A 24,635-nucleotide genomic window follows, 5' to 3' on the forward strand; every position below is an offset into this window, starting at 1 on the left:
GTGTGTGCGTGTGTGTGTGTGTGTGTGTGTGTGTGTGTGTGTGTGTGTGTGTGTGTGTGTGTGTGTGTGTGTGTTTGTGTGTGTGTGTGTGGACGGGCGAAGGGGGGTTAAAACCCCTTTCCCCATTTAGTTGCATTCTGGATACATAATGTAAGACCTGGACTATTCCAGGGAAGCATGAAATCAACACTAATCCTCTTATCTTATTGATTTATCCAGCTATGACCCTTCTTGTGCTGACTTGCTTGAAGATCATATCTTGTGACCTTTGCCCATTCTCTCCCTCTTGGTCCAGGTAAAGCAAAGTTCAGGTAGATGCATGTCAGCACTAAGGTTGCGGTAAGAATTTCATCCTCTCAATTATCCCCCTCTCCGAAGTCACCGGGGGTTCTGAATTTAATTAAGTAATTGAATAAATGATTCCCATTTGGCTAGTTCTATCCACACCAGCTCCCCCTGCGGAAGATGGTGGGAGTTTGTGTGTGCTTTTGCACACCATCCAATTTCTCTGTGCCCTATAACCACCATGGTGCCAAAGGATGGGGTGCAGCTTTTCTCAAGCGATGTCACATTTGGTTTTTTGTGTGTATCAGCATTCCTCCGTGTGTGCTTTTGTTTGGTCATCCTCCGGCTGTGCTGCTGCTCCTTAATGACCCATGCAGTTCCTGGGAGCCACGGTTGTCATGAGTAACAGCCTGGGCAGATTGGCTACTGCCAAAACCCCAGCTTCGGCCAGGCCTCCTGCGAGCATCACACTCCAACACACACACGCACGCACACACACACACACACATACACAGAGACTTCCATGCACCCCCAAAAAGACACTCCTACAAACACAGACCACAATATTTCCTGCTGTTTAGATTCATCCAAATGTGTTTACGTTGCTATAGATGGTTGCTTGGAGACATCATTATGAATTGATGTGTTTGCAGGGCAAAGAATGTGTGTAAAGATTCAGAGTGTGTGTGTGTGTGTGTGTGTGTGAGGGGGGGGGGGGGGGTCTGTCTGTTGTGTGCTGAGTGAACCTATATTACATCTATGTGAAAAGCTGAGATTGATTGTGCTGCTGAGAAAGATTGCAGCTCAAAGGAATTTTTATGTTTATAGCATAGGATAACGCTTTATTAACCTGCTGGGGGCCATTGGGTCAATATGAGTCCTCTGTCTAAACTAGTGTTTTTCATTTAAACTAGCCACCAAGTAAAATGCACCATGCAGATATAAAATTATGTTTAGTTGGAACTGATGGCATTGAGCAAGGAGGACTCAGTTTTACCAGAACAAACTGAAAATGACTAAACAATATCAACTGCTTGCTAATCAGCTGATCGATGTAGCGTCAACTCAGTGCAGTACGACATCTAGATGTGCTGAAGACAAACTTACCAAAGTTCAAACCGAGCATCAGAATTGGAAGGAAAGGTGATTCAAGTGACTTGAAACATGGCATGATTGTTGGTGTAATCTGGTCCACAGAAAATGGTAAAAAAATAAGAAGATATCCATTGAGCAGCAGTTGAGTAGAGAACAATGCTTGGGTGATGTCAGATATCAGATGAGAAATTGCAAATTGGTGTGAGATAATAGAAACCTAACAGTTGCTGAAATGATAAATTTTTACAACAAATGTATGTCAGATACAATCTCTGAACTCACAACACTTTGAACCTTGAAGCAGATGGGCTACAGGAGCAGAAGACCGCATCAGGTGGCAGATGTGTCTACTAAGAAAAGGAAACCTAGGCAATAGGTATAACAGGCTCACCACACAGATTGAAAAACATTTTTCCAGGTTTGATGAGTCTCAATTTCAGCAGTGTCATGCAGACGGCAGGGTCAGAATTTGGAAAAAACCTGGATGTACGGATCCATTTTGCTTTTTATCTGGTGGTGACAGTGTAAGGATGTTCTGAAGTGTCCTTTATTCGAATGTAATAGTGTGAAGGATATTTCCAATTTTCTTAGGACGCTTTGGTCTTAGTGTCAGTTGAACATTGTTTAAATACCACAGCCTTCCTGGGTAATGTTGCTGGTCATGTCTATCTATTATGACCACAGTATACCCAAGTTTTAATAGCTACTTCAACGGGGATAATGCACTATACCATAACGCTTAAACTGTTATTTCCTCATTACAATAAGCTCACTGTACCCAAGTGGCCTCTGCATTTACCAGATATGAATCTAAACAGATATCAATCTTTAGGATGTGGTGGAACAGGTGGTCCGGAGTGTAAATTTAAACCATCCGCTGGCTGCATTTTAAACTTTTATAGTTTTCACCTGATCAGACTTTCAACACCAAAAACAGGGAAACAGAACTTCTAATTAAGTCAAGACAAGTTTATTTATATAGCGCTTTTCAGTAACAAGGCACTCAAGGTGTTGTACATACGGAAAAACATTACAATAATACATATAATAAAGGGAAATTGGACTGAAAACACAACCAACAATGTTTAGATGGCACAGTCAAAGGCCACTCTAAACAAATACGTTTTTAATCTTGATTAGGGTTTCGGCGATTTTACAGTTTTCTGGGAGTTTATTCCAGATTAGTGGAGCAAAATAACTAAAAGCTGCGTCTCCATGTTTGGTTCTGGTTCTGGGTATACAGAGTAGATTTGAGCCAGAAGACCTGAGAGGTCTGGGTGGTTGATAAACTGACAACAGGTCTGTAATGTATTTTGGTGCTAAGCCATTCAGTGATTTATAGACTAACAGAAGTATTTTAAAGTCTATTCTCTGAGCTACAGGGGGCCAGTGTAGGGACTTTAGAACCGGGGTGATGTGCTCCACTTTCTTAGTTCTAGTGAGGACGCGGGCAGCAGCGTTCTGGATCAACTGCAGTTGTCTGATCGACCTTTTAGGCAGACCTGTGAAGACACCGTTGCAGTAATCAATTCTACTAAAGATAAACGCATGAATTAGTTTTTCAAGGTCCTGCTGAAAAATCTGTCCTTTAATCCTGGAGATGTTCTTTAGGTGATAGAAGGCCGACCTTGTTGCTGTCTTTATGTGCCTCTGAAGGTTCAGGTCTGAGTCCATCACTACACCCAGGTTTTGAGCCTGACTGGTGGTTTCTAGCTGTATTAACTGAAGCTGTGGACTAACTTTTAAACGCTCTTCCTTTCGTCCAAAGATTATTACTTCAGTTTTGTTTTGATTCAGCTGAAGAAAATTTTGGCCCGCCCATGCATTGATTTCTTCTAAGTATTTACCCAGCGCTTGAATGGGTTCATGGTCACCTGGTGACATCGTAACGTATAGCTGTGTGTCGTCTGCATAGTTATGATAACTTACGTTGTTGTTTATTAAAATCTGAGTTAGGGGGAGCATGTAGATATTGAATAGAAGGGGCCCTAAGATGGACCCTTGGGGAACGCCACATGTGATTTTTGTGGTCTCTGATGTAAAGTTACCTACTGACACAAAAAAGTCCCTGTCCTTCAAGTAGGATTTAAACCAGTTGAGTGCTGTACCAGAAAGGCCGACCCAGTTTTCCAGGCGCTCTAATAAAATGGAGTGATCAACAGTGTCGAATGCTGCACTAAGGTCCAATAATACCAGCACTATGGTTCTTTCACAGTCTGCATTTATACAGATGTCATTGAACACCTTGACAAGAGCAGTCTCTGTACTATGGTGAGCACGGAAGCCTGACTGGAAGACATCGAAGCGGTTGGTCGTTGTTAGGAAGTTGTTTAACTGCTGAATCACAGCTTTTTCAATAATCTTACTGATGAAGGGGAGGTTTGATATAGGCCTGTAGTAGCAGCTTGTCCAAGTTGTTCTTTTTCAATAGAGGTTTGATAATTGCTGTTTTCAGGGCCTGGGGGAACACACCTGACAAAAGGGACGTGTTTATTATTTGTGTTAAATCAGTTGTTATTACAGGCAAAGCTTTCTTAAGGAAAGCTGTGGGTAAAACATTGAGACAGCAGGAAGAAGAGCTTAGTTGCTGTACGAAGTTTTTGTAGTTTATTTGGTGAAATTGGGAAATTTTGACATAATCAGTTCTAGTTGGAGACAACATTGGTACTGGAGTTGATGTGGATGTGCTGACTGCCCCTCTGATCTTTTGGGTTTTTTCAGTAAAGAATTTAGCAAATTCATTGCAGGCCCTGATAGAGTGGAGTTCAAATGCTACAGTTACAGGAGGGTTTGTTAACCTGTCGACCGTGACAAATAATGCACGAGCATTGTTTATGTTTCTGCTGATGATCTCAGAAAAGAAAGATTCCCTTGCATTTTTCAGTTGTAGGTTATATCTGTATAGTCTCTCTTCATAGATAATATAGTGAACCTGGAGTCCAGTCTTTCGCCACCTACGTTCAGCTTTTTGACACTCCTTTTTTTCACTTCTGACTGGTGGAGCACTTCTCCATGGAGACAGTTTCTTCCCAGAAACAACTTTCACTATAATTGGAGCAATTGAATCAATGATGTCCGAGATTTTAGAATGAAAAGTTATCTACCAGCTCATCTACAGTGTTACAGGGCAAAGTGGAGGTAGAAGAGTAAATCTGGTTAAAGGTTTCAGCAGCACCGTCCTTAAAGATGCGTTTTCTTATCATGTCTCTTTGGCAAACTGAGTCATTGGAGATGATGCTTTCAAAAATAACAGAAAAGTGGACAGATAGGGCAACATCAGTTACAGACACCTCGGATATGTTTAGACCCTTAGTGATGATCAAGTCCAAAATATGTCCCTGTTTGTGCATTTGCTCTTTAACATGTTGAGTCAAACCAAAATTTCTAAGAGTGTCACATTGATCTATTGCACTGATCTATTGCACTTCTGTCTTCAGGATTGTCCATGTGAATGTTGAAGTCTCCTACAATAATTAAACAGTCATAATCAACACATATCACAGATAAAAGCTCATTAAAATCACTGATAAAAATTTGTTTTGGACTTAGGAGGCCTGTAAATATTCAAGAACAAGGTTCGGACCAGGCTCTTTACCTGGAGAGCCAAATATTCAAAAGAGTCAAATTTGCATCAAAATACTTTTTTACACTGTAATAAATCTTTAAACAAAGTGGCCACCCCTCCACCTTTTCTTTGCTGTCTGCTCTCATAAAGAAAATTGTAGTTTGGAGGCATCGCCTGTATCAGAATGGGAGCTTCATTAAATTCATGTAACCATGTTTCTGTTAAAAACCTAACATCAAGATTGTGGTCAGTAATGAAGTAATTTATTAAAAATTATTTTCCTGACAGAGATCTAATGTTCAATAACACCAGTTTATGACTTAGTTGCTGATATTAACTCTGTGTCTGGTTGTACCTGACAGCTTATGGCTTTTGTTGATTGTTTATTACTGTCTCTTATCCTTTTGGCTTTGTTCTTTCTGGCACGTATAAGAACAGAGATTTTACAACTATCTCCTATTAGGGGCCCAAGTTTTTCCTGGACATGCTCATTTCTGATAGAGTTACCACTGGGGCCCAGACTGTATCACAGAGAAGTGATTTGAAAGTCCTGATTAGGAGGAGATAGATAAGGAGGTGGTGGAACTCTGCGGCTTTTGGAAAATGTTGGTTTAGTAGCAGGGCCTCGGCCACAGGGGGTGTTGAATGGAGGAGATGTCAGACCCATTTGGGTCCCGATTTTAAGAGCTCCTTTCATGTTATCAGAATCCAGTAAAGCAAAAAGTGGGCTCAGTGGGGAGATGGGAGAGTTCTGTGCGGTCTGGGTTGGGGTCTGGGGTGAGGGGGGTTTACCAAGGGTGTCGGTCTGGGTCTGGGTTTTGGGGGAGGGGTGTATAACGGGGGCGTCCACCTCTCCTGTGGATTTCGACCGGGAGACCTTTTGTGATGACCTCTCTTTCTCAGCCAACTGGCTGGTTGTTTCTGCTGGAGGTGTTGGAGGCAGCGTTATCATTGTTGTTGATACTCCATGTTCGCAGCTGAAGGTCGAAGTTGCTGGCGGATTATTTACTGAATAGAAGAGATTAGATGTAAGACCTCTGGCTCCTGGCTTGTTCAAACAGAAATAATCTTGCTTGAAGAGTTGTCTTTTTTCCCAAAAAATATTAAAGTTGTCGATGAAGTTCACAGATGTAGTACCACATGTTTTTTTCAAACACTTATTAATCATCATAAGTCTCAAAAAAATCTCATCTCCACAGAAAATCGGTGCAAAGGGTCCGCTGAGAAACACCTTGATATTGAGACCTCCAACAATATTCAGAAGACTAGTGAAATCCTCCTTCAGTCTTCCTGATTTTTTCTTGGCCACGTCATCCATGGCTCCAGTGTATAATAAGGTTTTCTAGAGACAGGCGCTTTTCTGTGATTGCAAGAATATTCTCTGAGATATCAGACACCACGTTACTGGTACCAATCATAACTTCTGTGTTTTTCTTGTTGCAGAAGTTTTTAATCCCATCCACAGCTGTGTTGCGCTTTTTCTCTGGCAGCTTAGGAGAAGACTGTTTTGAGTGAAGGTTGTTCTCAAACCTTTTATTGTTCTCAGAAGATGGATAATTTTCCTGTTTTTCATTCTGTAGTGGGACAAATCTGTTTTGGAGTGGAATTCTATTATTTCCAGCTGTCTCACTTCTATCAGTTGTTGTGACAGCAGCTCGCTGTCAAAGTCTCCTTTTCCCAGCGGAAATGGGGGCATTTCTCTGTAATTCTGGCCATTCTAAATTATTTAATTGCTGAGATCTTCCAGTGAGTCCTCCACCTTGATTTTTTTGGGCATGCGCCTAAAACATGCCAGGGGGGTAGGTTTATTCTCAGTGTTCTGTACCCCATATTCACCTCCACATTCACTTCTAGTCGATGGATTTTCATAAGTTTGATTATAAAAACATCAAAATCTTTTAGAAAAAAATAAAATTAAAATAATAATAATCCTTGGGAGCTGCTGGTTAGAAGTAGTTTTAGTCTAATATTTCCAAAATTTTGGCTTAGAGATAAAAAGTTAGGAGTAAAAGAATGCTAGCAAGCAAGGAGCTTAGGAGAAAAGCGTCTGAGCAGGCAGAGAGGTGGAAGCAGAAGTGTGAAGAATTAAAGATGTAGCAAATTTTCTGTTTGGACTCAAATATTCTGTTTGGAGTCAAGTGCAACACAATGCCTCAGGATTACTGCGAGGAAAACTTATTGAATTAATGCCGGTGAAGCAGGACTCCACTTCAACTAGACAAGCACAGAAAAGCTCGTCTAGCCATTGCATACACTTGTCATCCAATAGTTCTTCATTCACATGAGACAAATATAGAGTTGTCTTGATACAGAGACCTGGCTTTCTATTGGCAGAGGAAAAAAAGTGTTCAGCTCCAAGATCGCTATCCCCACACTTGAGTAGGGATTGTAATGCTTTGGCCTTTGTTTGTCGGTCAGTGCACCGTGGGACCTTGTCAGAGCAGCTTGTATCATGAGAGAGGATCTCTTCACTAAAATTCCAGTAAGAAAAAGTGCATGTAGTCTGCAGTAAAATGTCAAAACAGAAAATACATTTGAAATTTTTTAAATGAAGAGTCTGGAATCAGACTTCAACCGCCTTTGAGGGCAAGAAGATCAACACAGAAGTGTCCCGACTGATATGAAAACACATTTTATGAAGCGCAGTCATAAAAAAATAATTTTTTTGCTGTGAATAATGATGAGCATTAATGACAGGAGAATATCTAAAAATGTAACAAAAAGGTAAAAGAGCACAAGATAGAGTTGAAAAGCGCCAGTGTCATCTTTACCCTGTTTTTTTCCGACCCACAATTTTCCACTAGTCCTGCTGGTTAAATGATATTCATACCTTACCATACCATGTTTATGTATGTAGCACTTTAAAAAACAGCACATGGTTGACAAAATGCTGCACAACAAGTAAACAACAAAACAATTAAAATCCTAAAAACACTTGCAAAGCACTATTAAATCAGGCTAAACAGTACAATCAATGTCAGGCTCACATTGTGGTAAAAGCCAAAGAGTAAAAGTGTGCTTTCAAGTGACATCTAAAAACATCAACTGAGGGAGGTTGCCCTATGTGCAGGGACAGCTCATTCCAGAGCTTTGGGGGCACAACAGAAAACATTCGATCACCTCTCACTTTCCTTTGTGATTTAGGAAGCACCAGCAGCATCTGGTCAGCTGACCTAAGGGAACGAGAGGGGGCATTGCAGCAGGTTGGACAAACGTGCTGCTGCAAGGTCATTAAGAGACTTAAAAACAAATAAAGAACTTTAAAAATTATCTTGAAATAAATAGGCAACTAGTGGAGAGAGGCTAACACCAAGGTGATGTGCTCTTGTGTCATGGAGTTTAAACGAAAATTCAACATGGAAAACTCACCATTACCTCCAGCTTCGTCTAATTACTCCTCCATGCAGCTCTGCTTCACCAATCAGCGTCAAGTCTGCATTGCTCCCTGGCCATTCATCCTTCAAGGCTCCGCTTTAAAAGATCTTCATCCATGAACCCTCCGTTCTGCAGCTGGACTTTGACCCTCCTCCTCCCCATCTCCACCATTTGGCTTCCAAACTCTTTCCAAATCTCCTCAGGCCTCCACTCCACCACCAGGATCGGATTCCAGGGGGGAAGACATCTTTAAATCTAACCCTAAAATGTTCATTCAAGCCCATGTCATTCTCAGCATTCACGTCTTCCACTGGGGTCCGAGCGCCAAAGATATAAACATTCACTAATAAACTTTTCTAATTGCATCCCTGTCTTCTCTTGTGAGTTTCCAGGTTGAATTTGCTGTTAAAAATCATGCAGCCACATTTTGGACTAGTTGCAGGTGTGACAGAGTGACCTGGCTAATTCCTGTTAAAAGAGAGGTGTCATGATCCGCCTTTGTTAGGTTTTGAGTTTGAATTCTATTGGTTGTCTCTGCAATGCCATGTTCTTCAGTTGTTGTTTCATTTCAGGTTTATTAAATTCACTATTCATTGTTGTGTTAGATATTTTAAGTTTCCTTGTGGATCTGTTCCATCCTATTTATGCTAGTTTCTTTGTTTTCTTGGATGTTTTGTTATTCCCCTGAAGTCATTGGTCATTTGTGTTAATCAACCTCTGCCGTCAGTTACCTTGTATTCCTGGTTACCAGCTGTCTCATATTCCTACTGATTAGTTCCCTAGGTTAAGTGGTCCATTGTCCTCCTTACCTCAGTATTAATCTCTCTGGTTTTCTGTTTTCACTAGTGGATCGTATCGTTTAACTTCTTCTCCGTGTTCTGTGCCTTGCCTGTCTGTAAGGTTTCTTGTATTAGTTAATTTAAAGAACTTATCAACTCAACATGGAACTTGAAGCTCCTGATCTACATGTTGGTCCTGGAAACACTCAGTATTTCCTGACATTAGGGTATAACAGCATGGATTACTGATTCCATGTCATGCATAGAAATAATAGGTTTCTAGGCAGAGACATCTAAAATGAAAACAAGGATAATTTTATCACAGAATTAGCATGGTTATCAAACCTAAAGGCAGCATCTATTTAACACCTAGGTTTGTGACAACCGACTTCAAATGAGGGGTCAGGGTAGGGAGATCAGCAAACAGGAAACTGGTGGAACATTTGGGACTGAATGTAAAATTGCAAAATCTGAGAGAAATATTAACAGGTTTTTGTAAAATATTTGTTAAATTATATTCCACAAATTCATTAACAACTTCCTTGTACAGGAAATTGCCAACAAGCTTTAAATAGCCTGCCTATACGTGTCTGTTTGGGTATTACCCATGTGCTCATGTGGGAACAAAATGTGTTGGCACAGTTCCACTGTTGAGATCTGCTTATAGGAGGGGGAAAAAAGCCCCTGTGTCTCAATTTAAGAACAATAAAGTGCAGTGAGTTTAGCATAAGTTTGTGGAATAGTTCTTAGCGCTCATCGTCAGGCAATGTCCATTTTTTCAGAAGGAGGAAAAACTGTAGTGGTCTGTGTTTGTGTAAATTTACACAATAAGGGAATTCTCTTTTTTGTTATTTTTCATGTGATTGCTTTCATGCATGTTTGAAAGTTTATACTTGCAAAACATTTTATACTGCTTAATTTGTTTGTCACGTTAAAACAATTACACAGTTTATTTTGGGTGTATACTTGTAAAGTGAAACTGAAAGCCTAATGATACATGGTTTCTTTACAAATAAAAAAGCTGAAAAGTGTGTGTGCTTTTACACTTATCAAAATTACCTTTTTTGCAATTACTGTATGTATTAATGTCTTTCGTAGTATGTGTCCTCTAACTTTGCACATATAGAGACTGAAATTGTTGGCCATTCTTGCAAAGTAGTTCAAGCTCAGAATACATGGACAACTTGTGTGAACATAAATTTTCACAACCTCCCACAGATTTAGGTCTGAATCTTTACTGAGCCATTTTAACAAGTGGATATGCTTTTATTTGTATCGCTCCATCATAACTCTGACTGTATACTTAGATTTGCAGTCCGGCTGGAACATGAACCCCTCTGCCCAAGTCTCTGTTTTTTTGCAAAATTGGCCTGTATTTATCTCCGTTCATCTTCCCATCATCTCACACCAGCTTACCTGTCCTGCTGGAGAAAATCATTCCCATAACATGATGCTGCCATTGCCATGTTTTACAGAATGATATGACTTGGTAAATATCTTGTTCGACTCTTAGGTGAGCACATTGAAGACAATCAGTTGCACTGGATTGTATTTAGAAGAATCAGAATAGAGGGGACTCACTGCACATGCATGCCACTTTTTTATGAATTTTCTGAATTACAGAACATTTTGAAACGCATGTAACACAGCTATATTCTACTTTTCATTGGTCTATCAGAGATAATACAGTGAAGATTGTGGATTTAACTTAACAGCATCTGTAGTTCAGTGGGCACAGATACGTTTTTAGGCACTATGGGACTACATGTGTATCTGATGTACTGCTTTGTTGAAAGAACTTGTGGATATAAATCACAGGGGATTTTCAATTGTCTAGATTCAAAGTGTACCTTATAGCTACAGCCCTTCTCATAACGGATTTATGCGAACATAAACAACCCTTAGAGATATAAAGAGAGAGGCAAAATGAGACAAAGAGGAGAGAAGAAGAGAGAACCCTCACATCCATTTAACTGGGTCCCATAAATCACAGATTGTTGCATGGCAAGATTATGATGTCAAATAAAATGTGTGTATTCACTTGCCTATATGTGCCTGATGTGGTATTGCTGACGATAGGACAGGTGGAAAAGCCTTGACGAAGCATTTGGAGCAACGTTTAGTTGTTGATGGAGAAAAGATACGTAAATCCATCTCATTTGGCAGTGACAGCTGAGTAATTTGGAATGGTTCAATACAAAAACTCCAAACAGGTGGATTAAAAGCTGAAACAGACGTGTAAAATGTGCACATATAGGAAGAGAGAATGTGTATGCGTCAGAGAGACTCAGGCTGACAGAGAAGAATTTGGATGGCTTAGTTAAATTATCAAGAGGGAAAGAAAATAAGACTGGAATATGATTCAGATATTACAGGGGAAGTGAAGTGGGAGTGTGTTTAGAGGCGAAGGAGAAAAGATGGAACGAATAACAGTAAGGGAAGAGAGAGAGTCCATCATAGATCTCTGGTTGCAGCCTTCAATCAATTATTAACGCCATGCAGATTAGCAGCCAGGACGACAAACGATGCAGTGATGACTGTCAGTTTCCCCCGCCATGCCGCCTACCCAGTGAGGCAGAATGAGAAAACAGAAGGTGGAAGACAGAGGAGAAATTCAGGGATGGGGGATGAATTGGGGGAAAATACTTGAGCAAACTTGTTTTTTGGTTTGTTTATTCCAGAAATAATAATAGAAATAGGAAAGACAATGTGATGAGACATTTTTTTTGCAAAAACTGAGAAAGCTGAGTGTTCACATGCTTCCATATTTGGGAAACACTGAAGAAGGATATTCGGATATATTTGTCAGCTAAATTGGGGATTATAAAGTCTATTGTATTCCTTTAAACCTTTTACTTGTTGTCTATTCAAGACAATGCTGCAAATCAATGAGAACTTTTGCTTTTTAAACAGTGGGACTTTTTAATTGTCACACAAACAATCAGGGCACTTATCATGATGCAAACAAAATGTCAGACTAAACTGACTTACCACTAAAATACTTTAACATTTCTTGGTATTTAATTTGAAATATAAAATTTTGTCAAATCTGTGGAGCAATATCTTTTTTTAATTTTTATGGTAATCCAGAATGTATTTTACATTTATTTGTATTTATTTTTTGCAGTGCAAAACAGCTTAAGCTTAAGTCGGATTGGATGGAGAGCATCTGTGAACAGCAATTTTCAAGCATTTTCGCTGATTTTCAATTAAACTCAGGTCTGGACTTTAAATACGCCATGATGAACCATCACATGCTTGCCTTGGAATTAGGTTTAGGCTTGTTTTGCCGGAAGTGAAGCTCCATCCTAGTCTCTACTCTTGTGAATTCGCTAACAGGTTTTCTTTCAGGATTGTCCTGTATTTAGCTCCATCCATCATGTCATCTTTGCCACAAAAGCAGTCCTGCAGCATGATGCTACCAACACCATGTTTCACAAAGGGGATTGCATGTCCAGGATGAAGTAAGGAGAGAGTTATTCTCCACATGTAGCTTTTTGCATGTTGGCCAGAGAGTTCAATATTGGTCTCATCTGATCAGAGTACCTCCGCTAATGTTCGTTACATGGCTTATAACAAACTTGAAAGGAGAATTTTATGGTTTTCTTCTAACAATAGCTTTATACTTGCCACTTTTTAATTTAAGGGCTGATTTATGGAGTGCCCGACTAACAGTTGGCCTCTCAACAGATGCTTACAGTCGACCAGTGGACCTCTGCAGTTATTCCAGAGTTACCTTGAGCCTCTTGGTTGCTTGTCTTATTAGCACTCACTTTGCCTGGCCTGTTGGTTTAGGAGGACAGCAATTTCTTGGTAGAATTACAGTTTTGCAAAACTCTTTCCATTTATTGATGATGGATTTACCCATGCTCATTGAGATGCCTGAAGCCTGGGAAATTGTTTTGTAACCTCACCCTAATTTAGATTTCACCGCAAATTTATTGCTGACTTCTCTGGTGTGTTTCTTGATCTTCATTATGCTGTTTGTTCACTAATGTTCTCTTATAAACCTCTCAGGGCTTCACACAATAGCTGCATTTATTCAGAGATTTAAAAAAATGAAATTAATGAAAAAGTGGACTTTGTTCACAGGATTTTATATAGGGGCTGTAAATTTAAGGAGTCCTAATACTAAATCCACACATTTCACATATTTTTAATTGGAAAAGTTGATAACAGCCAAGCATTATTTTTCTTCAAATTCAGTTATGCAATGCTGTATGTTGTCGTTACATAAAATCCCAATTAAATACATATAACATTTTGTTTGCAGTAAAACAATATATAAAAACATTTACTGCTTCTTTTACAATTCACTATAGGTGTCAAATCATAATAGAGTCAAACAGAGAGCAGGTAGTTTTAAATATTCATGAGTACACTTTGTCGTGTCCCTAAACATAAAAAAAAAACATTCAACACAAGGGATCTCCTCCACTCTATTGTATCGCAAGCAATTTATCTTAAATGTCATCACTATCTAATAGTATCAAGCTGATGTTTTCCCAGTTTTTCTGCAAAGTTTCTCTGCAGTCATTGCACTTAACATCTGCAGTCTCTGTGTTGGAGAACAGTTCTCACCCGAGGGGGGCTCTGAAAGCAAGCAGCGTTGTCAGGGGAAATGATGATTTTGATGACGAGGCAGTTTGTTTGCAGGGGTTAGTGACACAGGAGAAATGGAAGGGTCTCTAAAATAAAGTAGGTAAAAAGGGGAGAGGAAAAGCTGAAAGGGGAAGGATTGCTTGGCCTTTAAACGCACAATGGTAGATCTTTCAAGGACACCAAAGCTGGGACGCCCTTGAGTAAGCACAATTAACCTATATACCCAATGGTACTATACATAGCTTTCTATAGAGGTTAACAAAAAATAGTGTTGAGCAATGCTGTTTGAGCATGTTATATCTCCCCAAATTCATAAATCATTCAGTATTACCTTAGGAAGGTAGGACCCTATAGGGACATTCGAACAAGACAGTACATTCCTTCAAATGACCCCGTGTTTACAGTACTAGCTCTATTTATCTTTTATTTATGTTTGAGCTTTGGACTCGCTGAATTAAAGCAAACATGATCACCTCCTGAGACCATCTCAGATTAGTACATGCACCAATTTGAACCACGGAGACATCATTTTAATTCATTTTGCCAGATTTATAAATATCAGTAGTTCTTAAACTTGAGTTGCACAGACCAGCTTAGGGTCACGAAATTCCATACCATATACTCAGCATGTTTGATCGCAAAAAGAAATGGCTTGAAACAAAACACAAACAAATAGACAGGCAGAAGTAAAACAACTTTCACAAAAAGGCTTACATATCCGACGTTTGAATCAGAGACCTTTTTGTTATGCAACAGTGACAACCTCCACTCCAAATGCTGATGCATTCCTGTCATCAGCATAAACAGCAAATTATGATAATGCATAATTTGATAGACAGGATATGTGCAGAGTAAAAACAATTGCAACAAGACCACATCATCTCTTGGCAACTTTTAGCTTTATTCTAATGAGGTTTTTTGTGTCATTGTTTTTACATATTTCTGGATTTCTGTCACGTAAATGAATCTAACTACCATGAGCCACAGGTCTGAACACTACTGAAAAGTGTAAAAATGATTATATATGTCCTTTAAAGAAAATAATAGCTTGCTTCTAATGTCTCTTTTTATTTTGGAAAGTGTAGTTTAAAAAAAAAAAATGTTACATAGTTTAATATAACATCCCTTGTTGTTCAGCTGAGTTTTTCTGAACTTCAAAACCTGGTGAAAAAAATAGTATTATCACACCCCAATACATAACACCTTAGATAAGAGGGAAGCTATAATTTTTGATATGACTTAAAGTTGTGTTTTAAGCTTTCACAGTCCAAGGGCAGAATGAATTAAGCATAGAGTCCTGCAAGCTATATGTGGGGTGAAAATGAAAAGCAGATAAGGTTGTTTTGATGGTCGGAGAGGTGGCAAGAGCAACTTGAGGTCTGTTCTCTTTGCCCAAAGCCATCCCCACAGGGAAAGAGGATTTAGGCTCACCAGAAAGAAACAAGGAATTGCAATTAACTGGAGTGCCACCTTGGAAAAAAAGGATGATGAGAGTGTGGGTGTGAAAAACAAAAGGCAAAGATTCTCTAAAACTCGTGATGTGTGTGCTGTGAACACCTGCCTGCCTGAAGCGTGCACATATTTCCATGCAAAGGAGGAAGTGGGACTTAAATGAGAAAATATTCACATGTGTTTCTATCTACTTTATTTAAAGAGAGGTGTTGGCAGACGGTCTGTTGCTGCACCGTTTTGTCTTCCTCTCTCTATCCACTTTGTCAAGCCAGGGCCCTGCCACCAGGGGCTGCCTGCTGCACCATCTGTGGCTGCAAAGTGCCCAAAATTCATTAGTGCAGAGAATAAGCGAGATGAAGAGCAAATATCTACCAAGAGAATGCCACAGATGGAGAGAAAAGGACAGGAAGGAAGGAGCATGGGACCAAGAGGGCTGCAGAATCTGTGTTTTGAAGCTTTTTTGAAATGGAACATCTTTTTCAAAAGAATTTTGAAGAGTTGCAATGAGAAAACGGAAAAGCGGTAGGAAAGAGTGTCAGAGCAGTGTCAAGTAGGTGCACTGAGAAAATGAGTGCAGAGAGACACGATGCAGAGCGAAACAGAAAAACGCGAGGAACGGAGTGAGGCAAATGGAGAAATGAGGCGGAGAACAAGTGACAAAAGAGATGGATCCTCGAGGGATGGGAGCCAAAGAGAGGGAGTCGATGACGAAGAACGGGGAGGAGGAAGACTAACAGGGAGTCTCTGCTTAGAGGGTAGATGTTCTTTGTGCCTGTCAGAGTTTGACTAAAGATCTGGATTTGTGTGACACAATCTTCACCAAATCTCAAACATCGACATTCTGCCTGTCTCTGTCTTTATCTTGGGAGCTGTGCCTCTCATGCTCTATCCACTCTTTCCTCATTACTTTACTTTATATTCTCTCATTCATACCATTTCTGTTCGTCCCTACTTAAGTTTTTTTAAATAATGCCCTGATTATCTCCAATGGCAGGAGACACAAGTAGTTTAAATGTGGCAACATTTCTGTACTCAAACAATTGTGAGAAGACAAATTTTTACCCACACCTCAAAACCCAAGAGCTCTTCTGGTTTCACAGGGTCTCTTCAACATTGTCATCATCCTTGTGCCATTTCCACTACCTCCCACACCAACATCATCATCATCATCTATCTGCAGCGCTGACTTATGATTCCCACAGGGGCAGCAAGGTGACAGGGATCGCAGGCCTTTGTGGAACTTGTATGCTCAGATAAGCGACGGAATTAGACATAGGAGAAGATCAGCTGTGGCACTGCTGGAGAGAGGAGATGAGCAACTGCTTATGTGAGAAGATAAGAGCAGAGGGAGGCAAAAGAGAAAAGCGGAAAAGCAGCAGAACAGGAAAAGAGGAAACAGGCTTGTTAGGATGAAGCAGAGATCAGCAATGTTATTGTAGGTGTTGGGAACACAGATGGAGAAAGTAACGAGCTGATAGTTTCAGTTGTTTTAATTTTTGCACTTTATGGTATTACTCTAGGTTTTTCAGGAGTCATACATTTTGTTCTTTCTTTGACGTTTGTTCCTACATCATACTGTTAAATTAGAACCTCAGTAGGCTTAGCAGATAATAAGAAAGAGTTGTCAATACATGTATGACATTTTAAGTTATGTGCTTGCCTTGCAGCAAGAAGGTCCCAGTCTGCATAAAGTTTGCATGTGCTCTCTGTTCATGCATGGGCTCTCTTCTCATAGTCCAAAAACATGACTGTTAGGCTAATTGGTCTCTCTAAATTGCCCATAGGTAATAGCATGCATGGTTTTCTGTCCTGTGTTTATCTGTGATGGACTGGCAACCTGTCCACCCCGACTCTTGCCCAATGACTACTAGAGGCCCGACCTGCAATGATATGGACTGTATAGACAGTAGACGGACGGATTGATGGTAAAAATGGTGACAATCTTAATGACAATCTTTAGCTTCGCTCAGAACGTTGTTGGTTACTTTGCTGCTTTGCTTTTGTTTCTTGGCCCACAGACAATCATGACTACCAAATGTTGTCATCTGATTCAGGTTTAGTTGTACAAGCCATGTGTCTTTTCTTACATTTTTTTCATGTCTTTTTGCAGACACTTTGACAGGTAAAGATTTAAAGTTATCCAATATCTTAGGATTACGATGGTGTTTTGTTCATTTATTGTTATTATGGTTTGATCAGAGATCATAATCATTTCATAAGAGTCAAGAACTACAATGAAGGTACTAAAAAGTTTCCTTTAATTCAAACTTGAGCATTATAATTCATTTTTGTATATGTATGGGTCTGGACAAATAATAACAAATAAGAGGAACAACATACTTATGTTTAGAACCAGCTAAACTTCTCCTTCTAGTTCTCTTATTCTTTGGATTTATGAGGCAACCCAACTTATTCACCAACTGGGTGTTGGTATATTAAGCTGGAAAAACAGCAAGGCACTCTTCTTTTCTCTTCTGTTGTTTCTTTTAAGCAGCCACCATAGTTGTCAGGCTTTGTTCTATGATATAACAATGATTTTACAAATGTTTTTAATGTAAATTTGCAACAGCAAAGAGACAGGCTACAGTACATTAGTGCAATTATTAATACATTATGGTTTGGCTTGAGATGATTTCTAATGCATTATAAATCAGGTAAAACGTATAGTCAAACATAAATTATTACTCTTAAATGGACGATGCAGTATAGCTATTAGGATGTTCTGGAGGCAGCCGGTATGCAACATTAATGAAGGTAAAGTATTCCCAAGGTTCAGTTCTTTTTGGTATAACTATGTGTGCTAGCTGTAGCAAACAAGGTTAACATTTAACAAATTGTTAAGAACTAGGTAATGCTTTAAGTTTCATGATACTCTTACAGCATTTATAGCAGAAGCATTGTATTAAGGTGCACCCTGATGTTAATATATTTTAACCGTTTCCAAACTTATAAAAGAGCCTGAGAGAACAGAGTTTTATCTGGCTCTATAGAGCAAAAAATAATGCAGCGCTGCCCCTTCCCACACTGCCATTCACCAGGTGACAAAAGGTGATCCACTTTCTCTGTGCTTAAAAGAAAGACAAATTTGGTTGTTTGGCAAATGTCTGATCTATTGTGGCATGGAAATTTGAAAGGTTTCTTTCACTACACTTATCCTTTATAAAACTACAGTTGTGAAGCAATGAGTGTCATGTCTGTCAAGCCAAATACCGCAGCTTAACTTATATATCTTAACCACCCATTAGGAGCTTGCTATGCTTGTGTTGTTCTATAAAGAACTGAATGGTAACCAGGATATTCTGAGCAGTAAAACCTCGAAAATTATTACTACTAAATTTGGCATGTTTATTCAATATTTTTGCTTAATTTTATGTATGAAATTAAAAACAATGTTTAAATGCTACAGATACTAATTCAACTCAATTTTTTGTACATGCCAATTCACAGCAAATGGCATCTCAAGGTACTTCACAAGACAAGCAGATCTGATTTATATACAGAAATATATTCAGTATAATCAAATCATGCTAATAATATAGAAACATTCATATTCAATTCAATATATTGCAATTCCTAGTTATAATCCAATGGAGTCAAATTCAGTTTTATATGCTAGATGGTAAAACGTTCTGTCTTAGGTTTCTTACAGTAACAATACATATGTTATATGTATCTCAACAGCAGCAATTGATGAGTAATTCTTGCTTTTCTGTTTTAAATCAAAATAATTGGTTCATTGTATATTTGATCACATTTTTATCAAAGTCATATGATACAATGAAACTATTGGATTTTTACTAGCTGGAATCTCACCCTTGCCTACTCTAGAAAGTATCTGAAATAGCCGGGCTGAACATTGTTTGAACTTGCCTTTTCAGTTCTGTTGAGAACTTGGCGCAGGAGAAAATTTTTCAAAGCATTTTTCGAAGTTCTGCTGCAGTATTTTTAAGTCCCAGCTAGCAAGGAATTTGGGGAATTAAGACCAAATTTTCTTTCTCACTGGCAGTAATTCTCAAATATAACTGTCTCTAAGTGGGATTGTCATTTGCATCTCCAATGTTTGTCTAAAACCGTAGGTTTTTATTCTGCCATTGTTAGCTTAATTATAGAAATACTGGCAGCATTAGGCTGGTTTCATTCAGCAAACCTTGGTAAAGTCATGGTAAAGTATTAAGGCTGCATGGCACACTTGAAGATATTTTTTGCTTAATATGTCATAATTAGCTTTAAAAGATTTAAATAAAAGGAAAATAATTTTCTATTTTGTTTAGCAGACTTCCTAAAAGATAAAAATTGAGATTAATAATCATAGGAACTGCTGGAAAATAAGCTGTTTAACTTGTTATATTAGTTGTGAGCGAGGGTTGCTTTTCATTTAACAGAAGTAAAATCAAAAAAACAGAAGTCAGGCATCTGTGTTTAACTATGCAGCTACAGAGTTATCTGTGAAAAAATAAAATGTAACGGCCATACAGACAGTCTGTCAGCTTGTATGTACTCATGCAAGTGTGAAATCCTTCTGCATCAGCATTGTTATACACGAAAACAAAACTTTGCACCGTATTGCAAGAAACAAAAACTGACAAGCCAATTCAGTGAGAGAGCAAAGGAACTGAACAAACAGCAGGGCAGCTCAGAATGAAATAAGAAGAAAACAAAGTGACAATTTATGCAGTCCAAGACAGATCATCAAGAGATTAACGTTGTGCAAAAATGTATATTTGTTGCTATGCAGATTTGAATTAGTTATATATTTGAAAAATTATCTTATCTTTAACTGAATAAAATAAACGTTTGTTCAAATTTGATTTTGGAGGAAGATTTCTAAAATGTTCTAAATGTGACATCTTGTTCACAAGCAGCACAAGGAATGCACAAATTTAGGGAAAGTAGGTTTGCCAGATTGCTGTAAAGTGGGTACACCAGAGAGAGTAAATTACTTTGTCACAGAACTCTTGGAACACACTGAGCATAAGAAATATATGATAAGTTCCATGAATGTAAAATAATTATTTCTGAGATTTTTTTCCCCCTTCTGGTAATAACCGTATCTGCGGCATCTTCTCTTCGATCAAAAGGTTCTTGTTTTTTCAATTACGCCCTGAATGTCATGAGTCATGCACAGTCATGGCTTTCTGGAGGTTAGTGTGGATTTTAATCTTATAACCCAGACGACTGTGCAATTGCAGAGAGTAAACATCTGGCTAATGTTTTCTCGGGTCATTTGCAGATGAAGTCAGTTCCACTGTGTTATGGGGTGAGGGAGGATAATGAGACAGCTTGTAAAAATGTTTAAAATTGTGTGATATAAAGCAATCTTGCTTATGACAGTCTCTTGCACTTGTGCATATAAAATAAGAATAATGAATACTGACATGAGAATTAAAAACAATGTCTAAAAGTCTTTAGTATCTTTTATGGCTATAAACTGGAGCTATGAAGGTTGTTGCAGTACATTAATACAAAACTTATAGAATAGACAAGGGATGTCAAGACGTTTAACATAAATTTATTAGTATGACTTTAGTTAGGCAGCAATCGCTGTCATTGTCAGAGCATTTCTTTTCATTATTCCACTGTTATTGGCATAGAATTCGGTCTGCTCAGTGTGTTTTGCCATAAAGTGACAATTCTTGCATGGGTGACCCCCTCCTTGTTTACAGAAATATATAAAAGGTTCCACAAATTGAAGCTGTGTTTCAAGCAGCTGTTATTTTGCAGTTCTCTTTTAAAAAAAAAACATTAAAAAGGCTATTTTCTCCATTTCTACAAATGAACTGGTGTTCTTAAATCTCAAACTATGTCTTAATGTATAATTAGGTGTCCTAGATCCTGAACTAGAGATGATTAAATCTAGTCCAGAGTTTTTAAACAGTGATGTAGCCCTTCAATTTAGCACATTTCTTACACCATAACACCGTTGCAATGAACATTTTACAGTGTGTTGCACAAGGGTAATTGCATGTTCACTGCCTGCTTAAGATGAAAAAAGGTTTTCACTCACTTTAATTACCACCATATTCAGTTGCACCATGACATAGCAAGTTAAAAAGTGTATGCATGTATAACTGCATCTCATTAAATTAGAATATCATCAAAAGCTTCAGTAATTCATGCTCATTTTGAAGGTGATGGTTGACTGCTAATGTAAATCCAACAAATCTGTTAAATACCTTGTAAAGCCCCCTGAACCTCAGGCATCTAAAATTATTTGCCTTTTCACTCTTCCCCCAGAATTATTGTTTTAATTTGTGATATTCCAATTTTCTGAGAAACAGCATTTTGAGGTTTTAGCTGTAAGCTATAATTTGCAACTATACTGACATGTTTGGGTTTGATTTTTTTGTCTTCGTAAGTTTACCTCTCTGTACCTATTATTGTTAGGTGTTCTCCTTATTAAATCATTCCTTTTGTGTTTTATTTCAGTAGTCTTTTACATTTAGTATTTTTCCTCTTAGATTTCAGTTTGGTTTGGTTTGGATGTCTGCTTGTTAATTTGTCTCCCTTCTTCAGCTGCTCTGCCTTCCCTCTGCCACAGCTGGTCCACATTTCCACTAATAGCTCTCCTTGTTTGCTTGTCATTTATCTGCCTCATTATTTAAGCTCCTGTTCCTCAGTGATTACTTCTTCACATTCCCTTTTTTTTTCATTATTAAACTACGTTTTGTGCCAGAACCATGCTCTGCTCTAGGGTCCTTTTCAACCACAACCATGACATAATCATCAAAATTAACAGTTATAAATGCTTCAGATATATCACTCTGTTTGTAACAAATCTATGTATCACAAATATGTTTCTCTTTGTGGCTTGAATTACAGAAATAAATTGACTTTTTTGTGATATTCTAATGTATTGAGATACACCTGTATATGTATAAGGTTCACATTTAGAAGGTTGCATATGTTTATTGCACAGCAGTCAGTATGTTTTGCAGCTCAGTGGCATACGCGGGAAAGAAGTGACAGAGATTGTTTCTACTGCTTCATCTGAAGGAGCACTAATCCAATTTACAACAGCTTCAAGGAGACTTATAAATTTGCTTATGTTTGTTACAGTGTACTGAAAATTAATAAACGCTAATGGGAGACATGCAACCATTTCTACTTGGAAAACGCTACAAGAAACTGATGTGTCGTGATAAATGAAAGGCAAATTAGCCAGTGGCATTGCATTTAATTACACGTTACTTCTGTCACAGTGTTAGTTATGCTCCTGATTTCCTCCTATTGCTTGATAGCCTCGGGCTTTGTTAAAACAGCTTCAGTGGGAACATAAGCCAGCTGATTCATAAGTGGCTCAATCCACCAGGACCGACATAAATGGACAGCTTAGCTTTCCATTTATCTTAGCTGCATACGTGGTACCTTCTCAAACCAGCTATGACACATTAATTCACCTTTACATCTTTACTCATCCCTGTTTTTCATTCCTGAGTGTGTTTGTGAGTTTTTTTCTGCACGTCATACACAAGACCCCTCTCAGTTTTGTTTAGCTACAAAGATTAAATGGCCTCTCTATTGATTGCTGCTTTCTTATGTACTGGCCTCTCAAAAACACCCAAAGTCCCATCGCCCAGAATGAAAGAAGTGGCTAGAGGGTGAAAAAGGGGGCAGACATGTCTTGAAAGTCAGGGAATATTTTTAACTCAAAGGCCCTCTTTTCTCATCAAGATAAGAGGACGACCACTGAGCATGAACTAGACTATCATGTTGTCATGGGGATGTCGTGATGGTGGTGCCAAATGCTAGCTGAGATCTCATCCGCCTCCCATCTGGTGTGGGACAAGGACAGAGAGAGGAGAGCATCAGGATTTGTAGAAGGGGAGTACATGTTTGCCTGGTGAACCAAACAGAGCGCCGAGGAAATTCACGTCAGCCAACTTCCCTTTTGACTTGCAGACTCAGGCTCGAGCTCATGGTGTTGGTTAAAATGTTTGCCACATGGTCCCCAGCATGACTGCAGCCAGACAGAACTGGCACTGCGGCTGTGTGTACTGGTTCAAGCTGCAACTAGTCACAGCAATACAGCAACAATGGCAGGAGCTGCTGTGAATCCAGATGCAAATGAACCTCTACCACTGCTGTAAGGATGACTGTGGGCAAAGCCAAGCAAAATCGTACTCCACACAAACAAAGGGTAAGTGTGCAAACACTTGCAGAGAAATGCATGCTCCCACATATACTTTGCAGAATAAAAATGCACATGCAGAGATTTTAAAAAGCTTGCTGACACATGTTCAAGTTAATTCTTGCATTGCTATTAAAACACACAAACACGTGCACCAAAAATGATTAAAGATGTAATGCAAATCATAGAGCATGACATAAAGTGCCTGGTAAAAATATTCTTACCATTTTTTTACATTTTGGCACATTACAAAAAACCTCAATGTATTTTATTGAGATTTGATGTGGCAGAACTGAAAGGAAAAGCCAAGAGGCTCATGGTAACTTCAGGTGAGCTGCGGAGAGCCACATCTCAGGTGAGAGAATCTGTCAGATCCCTGCCACTCCACAAATCTGGAAATTATAGAGTGGCCTGAAGAAAGCCATTGTTGAATGAAAGCTTTAAGATGTTGTGCTTGCAGATTGCCATAAAGCATGTCGAGACTTCATAAAATAGGCGGAAGATGAAACCAACATTTTGCCGATATGCAACATACTATGTGCGGTGGGAAACTAACAATGCCCCCTGAAAATATCATCCCCACATTAAAACATGTTGGCAACAGCATCATGCTGTGGGGATGCTATTCTTAATCAGAGACAGAGAAGCTGGTCAGAGCAGATGGGAAGATGGATACAGTGATAAATACAGCACAATCCTGAAAGGCGGCAAAAGCCTTGACTGAGTGATAGGTTTATGTTCCAGCAGGACAACAATGCTGAATATACAGCCACAGATGCCGTCGTTTAGATCAAAGGATAATCATTTCAGGGTTTTTAAAAACTTGTGTCAGTTTGCTTCCAGTTTATAGTTGTGCTCTGCCTACATAACTTAACTCCTCAGCTTTTCACCAATTTCTAATAGAGTCATTTAATGACCAATAAATTTGATTCAGGTGTGTTCAGCAGGGAAAGAGCCAAAACAAGCATGAAAACAGTTCTCAAGGACCAGGATTGCCTTGGCATAAAACACAGATAAAACTCAAAGCTTGAAGCTGTGAAGTATCAGTTCCTTACCTCCAAGCTCTGGTCCCCACCATCTTCTCCGTTCTGGCCCCTAGACTATTTCCCATTCGTTATCCTGCACCTTGCCCCTCCATCCTTTCCTCCCCGCTTGGATCTCGTGCTTTCATTGTCACACTCTTACCAACCCCCTGTGATTCAAGTAGCAGGGCCCCAGGACAAGCAGCCTAGTGGTCCAGAAAACATTAAGCCATACACACACACAAAAAAAAAAAAACACCTATGCATGCTAAGTTGAGCCATCGAAGTCCAGAAACAACTGACAAGAAAGATAAAACCCATGCTAAAGATTT

General features: G+C 39.0%; 1 protein-coding gene across 2 annotated transcripts in view; it reads left to right on the forward strand.

Moving 5' to 3' along the window:
- iglon5 (IgLON family member 5) overlaps positions 1 to 24,635 on the forward strand; it is a 198,676-nt gene that overhangs the window by 121,460 nt on the left and 52,581 nt on the right. Inside the window, exon 1 of one of the 2 annotated variants that reach the window (XM_047361421.1) lies at positions 15,622 to 15,908. The exons of the other annotated variant lie outside the window; for it this stretch is intronic. Within the exon in view, the coding sequence (XP_047217377.1) occupies positions 15,740 to 15,908 (169 nt within the window). The 5' untranslated portion in view covers positions 15,622 to 15,739. Of the gene's footprint in view, positions 1 to 15,621; positions 15,909 to 24,635 lie in introns of those variants that run through there. 2 annotated transcript variants of the gene reach the window in all.

This window comes from Girardinichthys multiradiatus, chromosome 3 (assembly GCF_021462225.1).
Source record: "Girardinichthys multiradiatus isolate DD_20200921_A chromosome 3, DD_fGirMul_XY1, whole genome shotgun sequence".
Classification (NCBI taxonomy): domain Eukaryota; kingdom Metazoa; phylum Chordata; class Actinopteri; order Cyprinodontiformes; family Goodeidae; genus Girardinichthys; species Girardinichthys multiradiatus.